This window comes from Prionailurus viverrinus, chromosome X, assembly GCF_022837055.1.
Source record: "Prionailurus viverrinus isolate Anna chromosome X, UM_Priviv_1.0, whole genome shotgun sequence".
Lineage (NCBI taxonomy): Eukaryota > Metazoa > Chordata > Mammalia > Carnivora > Felidae > Prionailurus > Prionailurus viverrinus.
The window spans coordinates 3600646-3613586 of NC_062579.1; the positions used below are offsets into that span (position 1 = coordinate 3600646).

At 50.7% G+C, this 12941-nt stretch overlaps 1 protein-coding gene across 4 annotated transcripts in view; it reads left to right on the forward strand.

The window, feature by feature from the left end:
• Positions 1–2806: 2806 nt before the first annotated feature.
• The window catches only part of SHROOM2 (shroom family member 2), a 160582-nt gene continuing 150447 nt past the window's right edge, over positions 2807–12941 (forward strand). For 2 of the 4 annotated variants that reach the window (XR_007148905.1, XR_007148906.1), the window contains exon 1: positions 2807–3154. Coding sequence is in view for 2 of the 4 variants with exons in the window: in XM_047843645.1 (XP_047699601.1) it covers positions 2990–3154 (165 nt within the window). In the remaining 2 variants the exon portion in view is untranslated. The remainder of the gene's footprint in view (positions 3155–12941) is intronic. The other 2 variants (XM_047843645.1, XM_047843646.1) reach the window with 1 other exon arrangement.

The window sequence follows — 12941 nt, forward strand, 5'->3', positions numbered from 1 at the left end:
GGCTATTGAATGCTTAGATGTTGATGGGTCACAGGGTCATGTCTACAGGTCCAGAAGAACATAGGCTCATAAAGCCTATTTGTCCCTAGCTTTCTAACAGAAAAGCTAGATGCTAACAAATATATTCTGTCCTTAGAAAATCTGGCTGAGTTATGAGTTCTTAGAAAAGAAAACCATTACCATTGTAAGTCCACACTGGTTCAGTGTCATACTAAACTCTTCCAAAAAGGGTGCAAGGCTAATAAATTGGGGCAATGCCTTTCAGTCACAAGATATTGATGGTTTCCAAGATACATCATACTGTCTTATAACGATACAACAGACATGATACAGAAGGCTAGGTGTGATGGTAGATTTGCCCACCTATATAAACCCAAGACCGTCAATGAAAGGATTTATGAGGGTCTGGGAAGAGGGCATCTATCTCAAAGCAGGCCACACACAGTCCCTTCTGCTGTATTTATTAATGTCTATAGATAGAGCAGTCTTAGAAATATTCAAATAATGCTAAGCTGGGAGGAATGCCTAATGTGAAGATTAAGAAAAAACTCAGTAAAATTAAATTTACTAAGGATAAATGTCGACCTCTACCTAAGTTTGAGAATGAACAGTATAACCCGTTCAAGCGGTGGATAGGTCATCTGATTACATGATCAACATAAAACGTTAAAGATGACTTTGGCTGTGACTTACGGGACAATGAAATCTTGGTCTCTGCTTAGTGAATCTAGTGGCCTGAATTTCAGCCCTAGTTAACTGAGATTTAAGTTAATATATCACAGGGCAGGGCGGTGCGTTTTGAGACTAGGGAACTTCCAAAAACTCTACGTGCGTTTATATGGCCCTTGGTCTTTTGGTGTCCCGATCCATCCACTTTTTAAAGCAAACGTCATAGCTGAAGATAATTACAGATTCACATTTAGTTATAAAAAACAGTACAGGGACATCGTTTGCAACCTGCACCTCAGTCAGAACATTAACATTGATACAATCTGCCAAGCTTGGTTAGATTTCCTCAGCGTTGGTGCACTCCTGTGTCTATTTAGTTGTGTGCAATGTAATCATTTTGGGCAGGTTTGCATGACCACCGCAGTCAAGGTACACTTGAGACGGATTCTAACAGGCACACACTCCTTACATCTCCCTTCACAAAGAAAAACTCCCCATTCCTCTAACTGGAGACATTCTGGACGTTACTTATGGGGCAGTAATCAGTGCCCAGAGCCAGAAGAGCGGAGTGAAGTTTGCACTCTTACTTCAGTTGCCTGGATGATACCCCAAACCATCAGTCACAGAATGGAAATCCCTCACTTGACCACTGAAGAAACTGAGACCACAGGTGAGGTTCCTGGTCTCTGCTCCACAGTGACAGAGACCCCTCACTCTTTCTGTCCAGTGGTCTCCGAGCTTGTCCTTGAGGTCTATTCCATCCCCACCTGCTGCAAGTACCTGGATAGAGCCGCTTTGAAGAGACAAGCGAGCACCAGCGTCCAGTGACGTAACTACAAATAAAATAAAAAGATTTTGGTTTTTTTTTTTTTTTTTTGCAAAGCATGCAAACATGTACTAATACGGGTATTTCTTCATACGGGACTTTTACGTAAATTGAAAAGGGGTAGAGGTAGGAGACACACCCTTTCAGTAATCTTAGACCACCTCTCCTTTGTAGGCAATGCAGAAGTGGGACATTAAGACCTCGTGGCACTGCCCTACGAGAGTGAGGACAGGGTCCGAATGCAAAGACTTCCCGGACCGTACCTACAAGGGCTGGGAAGAGCCAAGAACATTCCTTATGTGGGCTGGGCGCTGCAGCAGGGACCTTGTGGGAGCGTAGGCAGCTCCACCCGGGAAGAGTCCAGACGCCCTTCCCTTCTGCCCGGACTTTAAAAGGACCCTCCTAAGGCCAGCGTTTGGCCCAGGCTGCGCGGCGAGGGGAGGCTCTCAGGGAGGACTCCCGGGACCCGCGGGCCCCAAGTCCGCGCCCGGGGACAAAGCACGTGCGTGCGGGAGCAAGCTGGTGGCTCGCGGACCGGCGCGGGGCCGCCCGGGGGCCGCCCGCCGCGCTTCCGGCCTCACCTGGGCGGCCGCCGGCAGCCCGCGGTCGGCGCGAACAAAGGCGGGGGCGGCGGGCCGGCCGCGCGCTCCAAGATGGAGGGCGCCGGGGACTCGGACCGCCGCCCGCCCCGCCCCGCGCGGGCGCTTCCGCCGCCTCACCTGCCGCCGCTCGGCCTCCCGGGCGGAGGGCTGGCGCGCCCGGAGCCTCCAAGGGCCGCCCTGCGCTCGCGCGGGAGGAAGGACCGGAGTTCGTCTCGCGGTCCCCGGCCGCCCCTCGGCCCCACGGAGCAGCGCGAGGTCCGGAGTGCGCGCTCCGCCCCCTCCCACCCTCCGGGCAACTTTGGAGGGGGGCGAGTCGGGGCGCGCTCCCGCAACGGCCGGCGGCACAGGTTCCGTGCTCGCGCCGGCCCTCGCCCCCCTTCCACCCTCTGGGTAACCTGGGGGAGCCCCGAGCGCGCACTCGCATCCCTGGCCGGCGACACCGGCACCGTGTGCGCGCCGGCCCTCGCCCCCTTGGGACCAGTCCAGGGCGCCCCCGCCCCGAGCGCCTCTGGCCCCTCCGTCCCTCAGCGGCCGCACGGGTCCCGGAGCGCGCACCCCCTCCGGTCCCTCCCACCCTCCGGGCAGCTCCCGGGAGCCCCGCGCGCGCCCCGCCCCCTGCCCGCCGAGCGGCCCGAGCCCTGGAGCGCGCCGGCCCCGCCCCCTGCCCGGCCCGCCCTCCTCCGTGCGCCGCGCCGCCCGCTCCCGGCTCCCTCCCTGGCCCCGGCCGGCACTTTCCTCCCAAGTTGCCGCGCAAGTTCGCCACTGGCCGGCGGCGGCAGGAGCGCACGGACCTTCCCTCGCCCTCGGCTGGCCGGGGCTCCCCCGACTGCATGGGCGCGGGCCGGACGAGCCCTGGGGGCTGAGCGGCCGCGCCGCCTCCGCGCCCCGCGCCATGGAGGGCGCCGAGCCCCGCGCGCGGCCCGAGCGCCTGGCCGAGGCCGACGCGCGGGCGGCCGACGGCGGGCGCTTGGTGGAGGTGCAGCTGAGCGGCGGCGCCCCATGGGGCTTCACCCTGAAGGGCGGCCGCGAGCACGGCGAACCGCTGGTCATCACCAAGGTGAGGCGGCTGCGGGACCCTTACGGTGACAACCCAAAGGTGGCCTCGGGGCGGCGGACTCGCCGGGGGTGGGGGCGCCGGAGGGGCGGGCGGATCGCGCCCCCAGCGCCGGGACGCGGGTCCGCCTGGGTCACCTGCGGGGACCGGAGCACCGGGACACGCATAGGTGCGTGGTCCCGGCGCCACCCCGGCCGCTCGGCGGCGGCTCCCAGCCCTGCTCACTCTAAGCGCGGCGCAGAGTTTAAATGGCTCCTGTTCCGGGTCCCCTCCCCTCCCCCTTCAAGAAGGGACCTGGCTGGGTCCCCTGTCACTCCCGGCTTCTCCAGCGGCGGCCTGCACCTGTGGGGCTGCCCAGAGGTTGGAGAGGGCCCACTCCACGTGCCAGGGGGTGGACTGAACTGTCCCGATCTGTGTTTGCCACTGTAGGCCCTTGGTTCTGCACCCCTTGAACCTGTACCCCTTATCGCTGGGAAAGCCAGACTAGCAGCTGTCGCCATCCCAGCTTCTCGATTCCCATCAGCCCATCAATATTTACTGACTTTCGGCTTCCAGCCCTAGATCCACGGTGTTCTGGATACCTGCAGAAACGTACCGAAACTTTCAGCGTCCTTTTTAAAAGCGGGACTTGAGCTCCAATAACAAGTTTCTAATATGTCTAATCAGGAATGTGTTTCGCGGTGTGTGTGTGTGTGTGTGTGTGTGTGTGTGTGTGTGTGTGGTGGGGGAAGGAGGCTGCTTTAGCGCTGTGAATTCTCTTGTCTCAGAACAGAAATCGAACTTGAAATTTACCAGCTGGACTTGTATTGATCTGTGAAGACACACAAACAACAAACCCATCATCCTGTTTTCTTCTGGTTAAAAGTGTCAGTGTCTCTGGGCAGGGTTGGATCAGGCCATTCCTAGGGACAAAGTTCCCTTTAAAATGTAAAAATTCTTGGCTATTACCAGAGTTTGAAGGTGAGTTGCTGGGTTGTTTTGTTTTGTTTTGTTTTGTTTTTCTTTTTCTGCTTTCCTGCTTCCCTGCAGCAGGAAGGTATAAAGTCACTCCTAACCCACCCCACCGGTAATGAATTTGAGCAGTGGTGTGGCTTTGTTGTGCATATAGCAAATGAGACCCCAAACTTTTCTGTTCTACATTTTCTCCTGTTTTTAGATTTACAGAACCAGAGAGTCTGAGAGGAGGCTTGTTTAGATGTGCGCTGAATTTATGTTCAACTGGGAAAAGAGGCTATCATTGCTATAAATTGGACTAATGTGTAACCCATTAACGAATTCAGTTCTTTGAAAAGATGGTACACACTTTGCCCCGCAAGGGCACTTTCCTGCATAAATGCATATTAAAGAATGTTAAGTTGTGCCTTTTTTTTTTTTTTTAAATTTTTTTTTTCAACGTTTATTTATTTTTGGGACAGAGAGAGACAGAGCATGAACGGGGGAGGGGCAGAGAGAGAGGGAGACACAGAATCGGAAACAGGCTCCAGGCTCCGAGCCATCAGCCCAGAGCCTGACGCGGGGCTCGAACTCCCGGACCGCGAGATCGTGACCTGGCTGAAGTCGGACGCTTAACCGACTACGCCACCCAGGCGCCCCGAGTTGTGCCTTTTTAATAAAGGTTTTACAGGGCATTTCTGATGGTAAAGGTTAAGAAGATAATTAGGTCTTTAGCATCTCATGTGTTCAAAAAAAAAAAAGATATACACAATTCAATGTATCTTAGACTTGTCATTATAAGTAGGTGGAATAAATTGTAACACGTTAGTTAAGGTGAAATCTTGCCTTTTAAGCATACACAGTATAAGAAAGTTGGAAGTCACTGTAAACTGAAATTCCGGGGGCCTGGATGGCTCAGTCGATTAAGCGTCAGACTCGGTTTCGCCTCAGGGGTTCGCGGGTTCAAGCCCTGCATCATCGGGCTCTGTGCTGTGCAGAGCCTGCTTGGGCTTCTCTCGCTCTGTCTCACGCTCCTACGCCTGCATGCTCTCTTTCTCTCTCAAAATAAATAAATAAACTTAAAAACTCTGAAATTCAGTTGTTTTATCAGAAGCTGGAGAAGGGGATTCTTGAGCACGCCCTCCTTCCTAAAAACCCTGGTGTGTTCTTCCTGGCCTCCTGTTCCCTGTGTCCAAAGGACCCCATTCTAGACCGAAAGAGGTGGGCAGTAAAACTCAGTAAATACGCACCAGGGCCTTTTTGGGGCATGTGAAGCCGTTTGTTCGTGATTTGGCCTGCCGGTTAGCTTTCACGCTACTTGCTAAGCCGTTGTTCCTTTTCGTTTTGAAAGTTTTTGTGACTAGGCCACTAGCACTGTGTGCTCGTCCTTTCCAGATTGTGTTTCCGGATTTTGCAGGGCTAAAAATGTTTGTGATTCTCACCTGAGATGCTCATCCGTCTCCCCCTTAAACTGCTGCTTAGTTTGCATAGCTGCTCCAGTGTGAGCAGCTTTGGTGGTTTCTTTACTTAGGGTGGAGAGGATTCGGGAGAGTTTGGGACTTCTGTACTAAGTTCCCATGTACACTTGGATACACTTGTAGAGGTACGTGCTCACACATGCGTGTATTATATATTTTTAACTACGTGTTGTGTTGCATGGTATTGGCAGTATTTCACATGCCAGTCCTTTCTGTTGGATTAAGTCATCAATGATGCTTGCTTACCCTGCACCAGCTGGTAATGAACTGTTGCATGATTAGAAAAGGATGAAGGAAAGTGTGTCCATTTAGAACCACTGAGAGTGGGAATTGGCTGTTGTGAGAGAGACTGCGGAAGATTGTTCCGCTTGTAGAATTTGGATGAATCCAAGTTGTGAATCTTCCTCTCAGTAGCTACTGAAAAATCTTGGGGGCTCATCATAACAATTGTTATTGGGGACCCAAATAAATAATAATTGTTCTAATAGGGGTGGGGGTTTTTTTGGATTAAAAAAAACCCCTCATAATCAACTATTTTACAGATAAGATCCTAGGGATATCATACGACTCATTTTCTATGTAACAGAGTCTGACGTGGGGGTAGCTTGATCAGGTGTAAGGTAACATGCTCTTTTTATGATAATGGGGGTCTGATTTGAAAGCCTCATCAGAGTGCATGTCTTAGCCCTGGAAGAAATGCTAAGAACAGGGCTGGTTCAGTCCGTGATCTGTGGATCAAGTTTTGTCAGCCTATTTTACTTTACTGTCTAAATTTTATTTTGAGAGAGAGAGCAGGGATGAGCAGGGGAGGGGCAGAGAGCCAATCCTGAGCTGTCAGCAGAGCCCATCAGGGCTGTATCTCACGAATCCTGAGATCGTGACCTGAGGTGAAACCGAGTCGGATGCTTAACTAACTGATTAGTGACCCAGGCACCCCTGTCAACCTATTTTATAGATGCAACAGCTAAGGCAAAGGGAAGTTAAACGGTGTGCCCTGAGATAACAAAACTGGCAAGCCCTGAGAAGGCCCCCAAGGGCCAGCTCTTGACCCCAAATGTCCCCATTTCCCCTCCGTTCCACCTGTTCTGTCCTGGAAACACGTGCAGCGCTATTATTAAATGACTTCATCCCATCCATTAAATGAGGGTCTTTCCACCGATACTCTGGTCTGTGTCCTTCTCTATGGTGGGGGCTGTTCTGCACTTGGTAGGATGTTCGGAAGCATCCCTGGTCTCCACTCAACGTGATGCCACTGGTACACCCCCCCTCAGGTGTGACAGCCAACAAAAGTCTCCAGACACTGTCAGATGTCTGTCCTCTGCGGGCAGAATTGCCCTCGTTAGATTAACAGTGTGGTCGCCTTTGTTTTAAAAAAGATTTTAGCTTTCAAAGCTCATGCTTCGTTCTTCTCTGTGAAGACACTGGCCTTTTGGGTGGTTTTGTGAGGGGCTGTTTTCTTCCCAAGTGCTGGCCCTGATAATAGACTTTATTTACATAGTAAAAGTCAAACAAATACTTGCTTCATCTGCACTTTTGTAGCTGGAGAAAGGAAATGAAGCTGGAACTGGGTGCTGTTTCTGGGCGTTCATTGGGGCTACTGGGTAAAGACAGTCTTTTCTTTGGGTCTAGTTTGAAGTCAAAGGGATACTTAACTTCCCGGGAGTGACATTCTTGGAATTTGAAGTGCATGTGTGAAGTCCCACCAGACCTCCGCTGGAAGGTGGGAGCCACATTTGTATCCACGCAGGACCTTTCCACCTGCTTGTAACTTGACTTTTCACGACGGCTAGAAAATTACAGTGCTGCTATTTTTACATGCTCCTGGCCGAAAGGGAGCAGGAACAATGTCTGTGTCCTAAGAAACCACAAAGATTTTGACTTGTTAGTATTTCCGAGGCCACATTTTGATGTGGGTTATCTGGGGACCCAGGTAACGTGGTCCCCTGTTTCTAACGTGGTCCCCTGTTTCCTTTCTCCATGGATTCAGCAAATGTAAAACATCAGTGGGGGTAGGGGAGGGGCCTGATTTCTAAAAAGTCACTAGAGGGCCTAGAATTTCAAATGGGCGGATGGGGACTCTTCAGGGAGCACTCCGCAGGAGCTGGGTGTCAGTAGGCCTCCTGCAGCGGCAGGAATGTTTGCTAAGGGGGGAGGATTGAGGCTCCGGTCCCTCCCTGAAGAAGGCCCTCACCTTAGCCAGAAGCACCAAAGAAGACATGAATTGGGGCCTGCTGTGGTCCCAAGGCTGGCTCGTTTGGGAAGCCGCCGACTTCGAGGTTGCCTTTGGGGGACACAGCCACCCTAGAGCAGGGCGGGAGGGCTGTGGCTGGGGATCCCCGCAGCCTGACTCACCCTCTCAGGGGGCTTCAGGCCATTAAAACATTTGTCTGGATATGAGACAGAGTCCTTAAATGTCCTTTGTAGTTTGGATAGTGAGGGTAGGATGGAAGGGAATCGGGGCACTTATTTTGGATGGAGGTCACACAGCCAGGTGGCAAAAGTCCTATGTAAACTGTTAGAGCTCCTGATAGCAGGAGGCTCCCGGCAAAGACCGGTGGCCGTCAGTGGTGGGTGGGTGTGGGAGGTGCCGACCGCCTGATGTCCCGTCCTTAGTGGTTTGAAAAGAGGTGCCATGTTAGGGGACCCGGCTGAGTCACCGTCATTGGTGACGGGAAAGGTTGGATCGTGGCCGCCTTGGTCAGGACGAGTTGTCGACCTCACGTGTCTGTGTCTGCCCCCCACCCCAGCCAAGTTCTTTGTCAGATAGGTTTCAGGAAAGAGGGAGCTGATGATGGGAGGGGATCGGGGACTGACAAACGTCAGCTCTTCTGGATTTTGCTCTGGATTTCTGCGTGAAGGCCCGTCGGCATCAGTGTGTGCGGCTGCTTCGTGGCACTGGACAGCAGTAAATGGCCCGTGGCTGGGCTGCGCCGACTCCGGGGACGCAGGGCCGGGGTGCCGTGCTGGCTGTTCCTCCATCGTGCCACCCCAGCCACTTTCCGAGGCCAGCCACCCTTCTCTGAGTTGTTAGGAGGAGTGGGATTCTGAAGACTCGTTTGTATTTAAGCGTCATTGGTGTGGTTACAAGAAAAAAAAAGAGGTGAGTCTTCTTTCGTGAGCTGAAAGCTGCTTTCAGCTGGTAGACCCGCTTGCCAGCTGGCATATCCCGTGTGTCTCTATTACCCTGGCCCGGTCCCCGCCTCACACACTTGACCTGCTCCTCGTCCTTAGTCCTCCCGAGGTGTGTTGGGTGCGGGAGCAGGAAGTCAGGGAGTCCTATGGCCTGTCCCAAGGTCTGCTGGCTGTCAGCTTCAGCCGGTGCAGACTTCTTCCTTAGACGGGAATTGTGCTGACCTCAGGTCTAGAAATCCGGAGGCTTCCGTGCTGTGAAAAGCTGTGCACTTGAGTTGTGCACACCTCCACACCATGTTGGATTTGGGCTTCCCGGTTCAGTCGTAAGTCGTTCTTAATGTGTCCAGACGTTGGTCTTTTGAAAAAAAGAAAACTAGTTTGCCCGAGCATGGTAATGAAACACTCCTAAAAGTAGTCGTTTTCACCTTGTCCCCAGGAGCTGGGATTTCTTAACTTCCCTTCCTGTTCCCTGGCCACAGAAGCTGGGCGCCCTGCTTGGGAAGGGCTGGCTTTTCTGTTTGGAGAGCGTTTTGGACTTGCGGTCTTGCCAAAGTTGTTTTGTGTCAGCATGCAAATAAACCTGGACTTGTGCATTTCTTAGGGCCTCTGTGGAGCTTTTCTTCTTGTACACTGGGAACACTGTAAACATTCGACAAGATAATTTCAGGATTGAAAAGACGAATAGACTTTTTATTCAGGTCTCACTTCTTTCAAACACTGTGGTCAGGAGCGGGGGGCGGGGGGACCCTTGGAGGAGAAATTCTGCAAGCCGCCGCCCTTCCAGGCTAAAAACTTTCATCCACAGGAAGGACTTTTGAAAGAGCTGAGGGTTCTACATTGCTCTCTTTGGTCTTTTTAAAACGTTGCCAGGGTCTAACACTGATATGTTCTGGAAGAATTGTTTTCCCGTTACCTCGTTAGATCAGATATTTGCATTGTCTTGTAGTACATCAAGCGTCTTCTGTTTGCTGGTGTGAATATTAAGGCTTCGCTTTGGTAGAAGAACAATAGGGCATCATCAAAAAAAATAATAATAATTGGACTCACCTTATTTTAGGTCCAGACAAATAAAGTGGTTCTGAAAAGGCAGGATGTTCTGTATTGTAACAGAGAAGTAACGTTTTCTTTACCTGGGTTTTCTATTATCATTGTTAATTATTATTATTAAATCCCAGGCCCTGCAGATTCTGTGTGCTTTAAAGGCAACATTTTTACTTACTCATGGAAGGAAAGGGATGAAACGTTAGTGTATCTTTTTGAGTTTTGTTTTCATTTTCATCAAAGTGGCTCTTGCACAGTTTAAATAATCAGAGTTCTTTGGGGCCTGTGATCGTACCCGGAGCTCTCCCTGCTGCCCTTTCCCCTTCCCTGCAGACAACAACTGAAACTTTCTGGCTGATGTCTTTTGACATTTGCTTACATTCTCTGTTGCTGCTACTCGTATTTGTTCCTGTTGACTTCCAACTATATCGAAAATTGGGAGTTAGCCTTTTTTCTGCACACCTCCTTCCCACCACCCATCCAGACCCATTTCTTCCCACCATGCATGCCACACTCCCAATCTGATGACTTCATCATTCTGGTAAGAAGAGCGTTTTTCAGCTTTCGCACTGTAGACATGGAGGGTCCCATACAGGTTGCCCTGGAACAACGTGGGTTTGAACTGTGCAGATTCACTTACACACGGATTTTTTTTTTAATACAATACAGTACTGTAAATATGTTTTATTCTGATTTTCTTTATTTTTTAAAAAGATTTTAGTTTCAGGTAATCTCTACACCCAACATGGGACTTGAACTCCCAACCCCAAGGTCAAGAGTCGCATGCTCCACCAACTGAGCCAGCCCGGAGCCCTTCCTTAGGATTTTCTTAATCACGTTTTTTTGGTTGTAAGGATACAGTATATAGTATATAATACATACAATATACAAAGTATGTGCAACATATAAAGTTTATGTCAGGCCTCCAGCCAACAGTAGCCTATTAGTAGTTAAGATTTGGGGGAGTCAGAAGTTATACACTTAACTTTCGACTGCATGTGGGGGCTGGTCAGCGCCCCTCACCCCCTTGCTGTTCAAGGGTCAGGAGTAATTCTTTGTTGGGGTTGGGGGGGACTGTCCCATACGTTGTAAGATGAGTAGCTTCCCTGGCCTCTACCCGCTAGATGCCATTACTATCCTCACTCTGGCTGTGACAACCACATGTGTCCCCAGACATTGCCAGATGTCCCTTGGGGGGGGGGCAAAATCACCCCCTTTAACTTTTGCCCCGAGTTGACTGGAGTCAGTGCTTGCATATTTTGACGGCCAGTGCTATCACTGCTGAGCCTGGTGGTACAAACTATGATTACTTTTCCTATGCAAGTTTTCATACTCAGTGAGGTTAATGGTAGTTTTTGTTTCTTTGCTTGATTTCCTATACAGTTACCATTGATTCATCCTCCAGATCATCCCCAACTGTGAGAAAAATAATTTTAATAATTTTTAAAAAATGTTTAGTGTTTTTGAGAGAGAGAGAGAGACAGACAGACAGACAGTGTGTGAGTGGGAGAGGGTCAGAGAGAGAGGGAGACACAGATTCTGAAGCAGGCTCCAGGCTCGGAGCTGTCAGCACAGAGGCCGACATGGGGCTCGAACTCACAAACCCTGAGATCATGACCTGAGCTGAAGTCGGATGCTTAACTGACTGAGACACCCAGGCCTCCCTGCGACACACATTTTTAATATGTTTAAAGACACAGGTCTTTGAAGACCTTCTCTGCCTGAAAAAAAAATTTTTTTTGTAAGTTTATTTATTTATTTTGAGGGAGAGAGAGAATCCAAAGCAGGCTTATGCACTGCCAGCACAGAGCCCAACGCGGGGCTCGAACCCACAGACCATGAGAGCATGACCTGAGCTGAAACCAAGAGGCAGATGCTTAACCGACTGAGCCACCCAGGCGCCTCTCATTTCTCTTTCCTTCATATCTTTGTGTTTTTGTTCTTCTTGGGAAGTTTCCACAACCTTATCTTCCAGTCCTTACATTGAGTTTTACAATTGCGCTCTCCTGGGGCGCCTGGGTGGCGCAGTCGGTTAAGCGTCCGACTTCGGCCAGGTCACGATCTCGCGGTCCGTGAGTTCGAGCCCTGCGTCAGGCTCTGGGCTGATGGCTCAGAGCCTGGAGCCTGTTTCCGATTCTGTGTCTCCCTCTCTCTCTGCCCCTCCCCCGTTCATGCTCTGTCTCTCTCTGTCTCAAAAATAAATAAACGTTAAAAACAAACAAACAAACAAACAAAAAAAAAACACCTGCTAACCTGACTTGACCAAACTCCCGTCAGGCTCTCCCCTTCCCTAGGCTCCTGCATTTGTCCCTGAGCATTGGGACAATGCACAGCTACTCGGGGGCCCCTCCTGAGCATCAGCCGACCTCAAGGGAAAAAAACTATCCCCTGATCCACTGTCTGGACCCCCTCTCCTCTGAGTCCTCTTGTTTCCAGCCTGTTTCCTCGTCCCTCCGAAAGGAAAATCTTTTCACAGGGACCTTAAGTTAGGATGCATTCTAAAGCTCTACATTTTAGGGGCGCCTGGGTGGCGCAGTCGGTTGAGCGTCCGACTTCAGCCAGGTCACGATCTCGCGGTCCGTGAGTTCGAGCCCCGCGTCAGGCTCTGGGCTGATGGCTCAGAGCCTGGAGCCTGTTTCCGATTCTGTGTCTCCCTCTCTCTCTGCCCCTCCCCCGTTCATGCTCTGTCTCTCTCTGTCCCCAAAATAAACAAACGTTGAAAAAAAAACAATTGCGCTCTCTTTTTTTTCTGATTACAGAAAGTTTTTAGTGTTGCTCTTGAATGGTCCTTTCATTTTTCTTTTTAATCCCCTATTGATTTTGCTTCATGTTTTTTCTTTCATATCTTTGAGGCTATTAGGCAGATTTTTTTTTTTTAAGATTTCTTTCCACATAGCTTGAGTTTCTGAGCTCTGCTGCATTTCTGTTTGTGTTGGCTTCTCTTTTCCCTGTTAAATGCTCTCTGCAAATGTTCTGTGATCCTCCTATCTGCAGGTATTTGAGTGACTGGGTGACTGGGGCGCCTGGGTGGCTCAGTGAGTTAGATGTCCGACTCTTGATTTTGGCTCAGGTCACGATCTCACGGTTTGTGAGATTAAACCTTCATCGGGGCTCTGCACTGCCAGTGTGGAGCCTGCTTGGGATTCTCTCTCTGCCTCTCTCTCTCTCTCTCAAAATAAATACAAAATAAGTAAACACACACACAC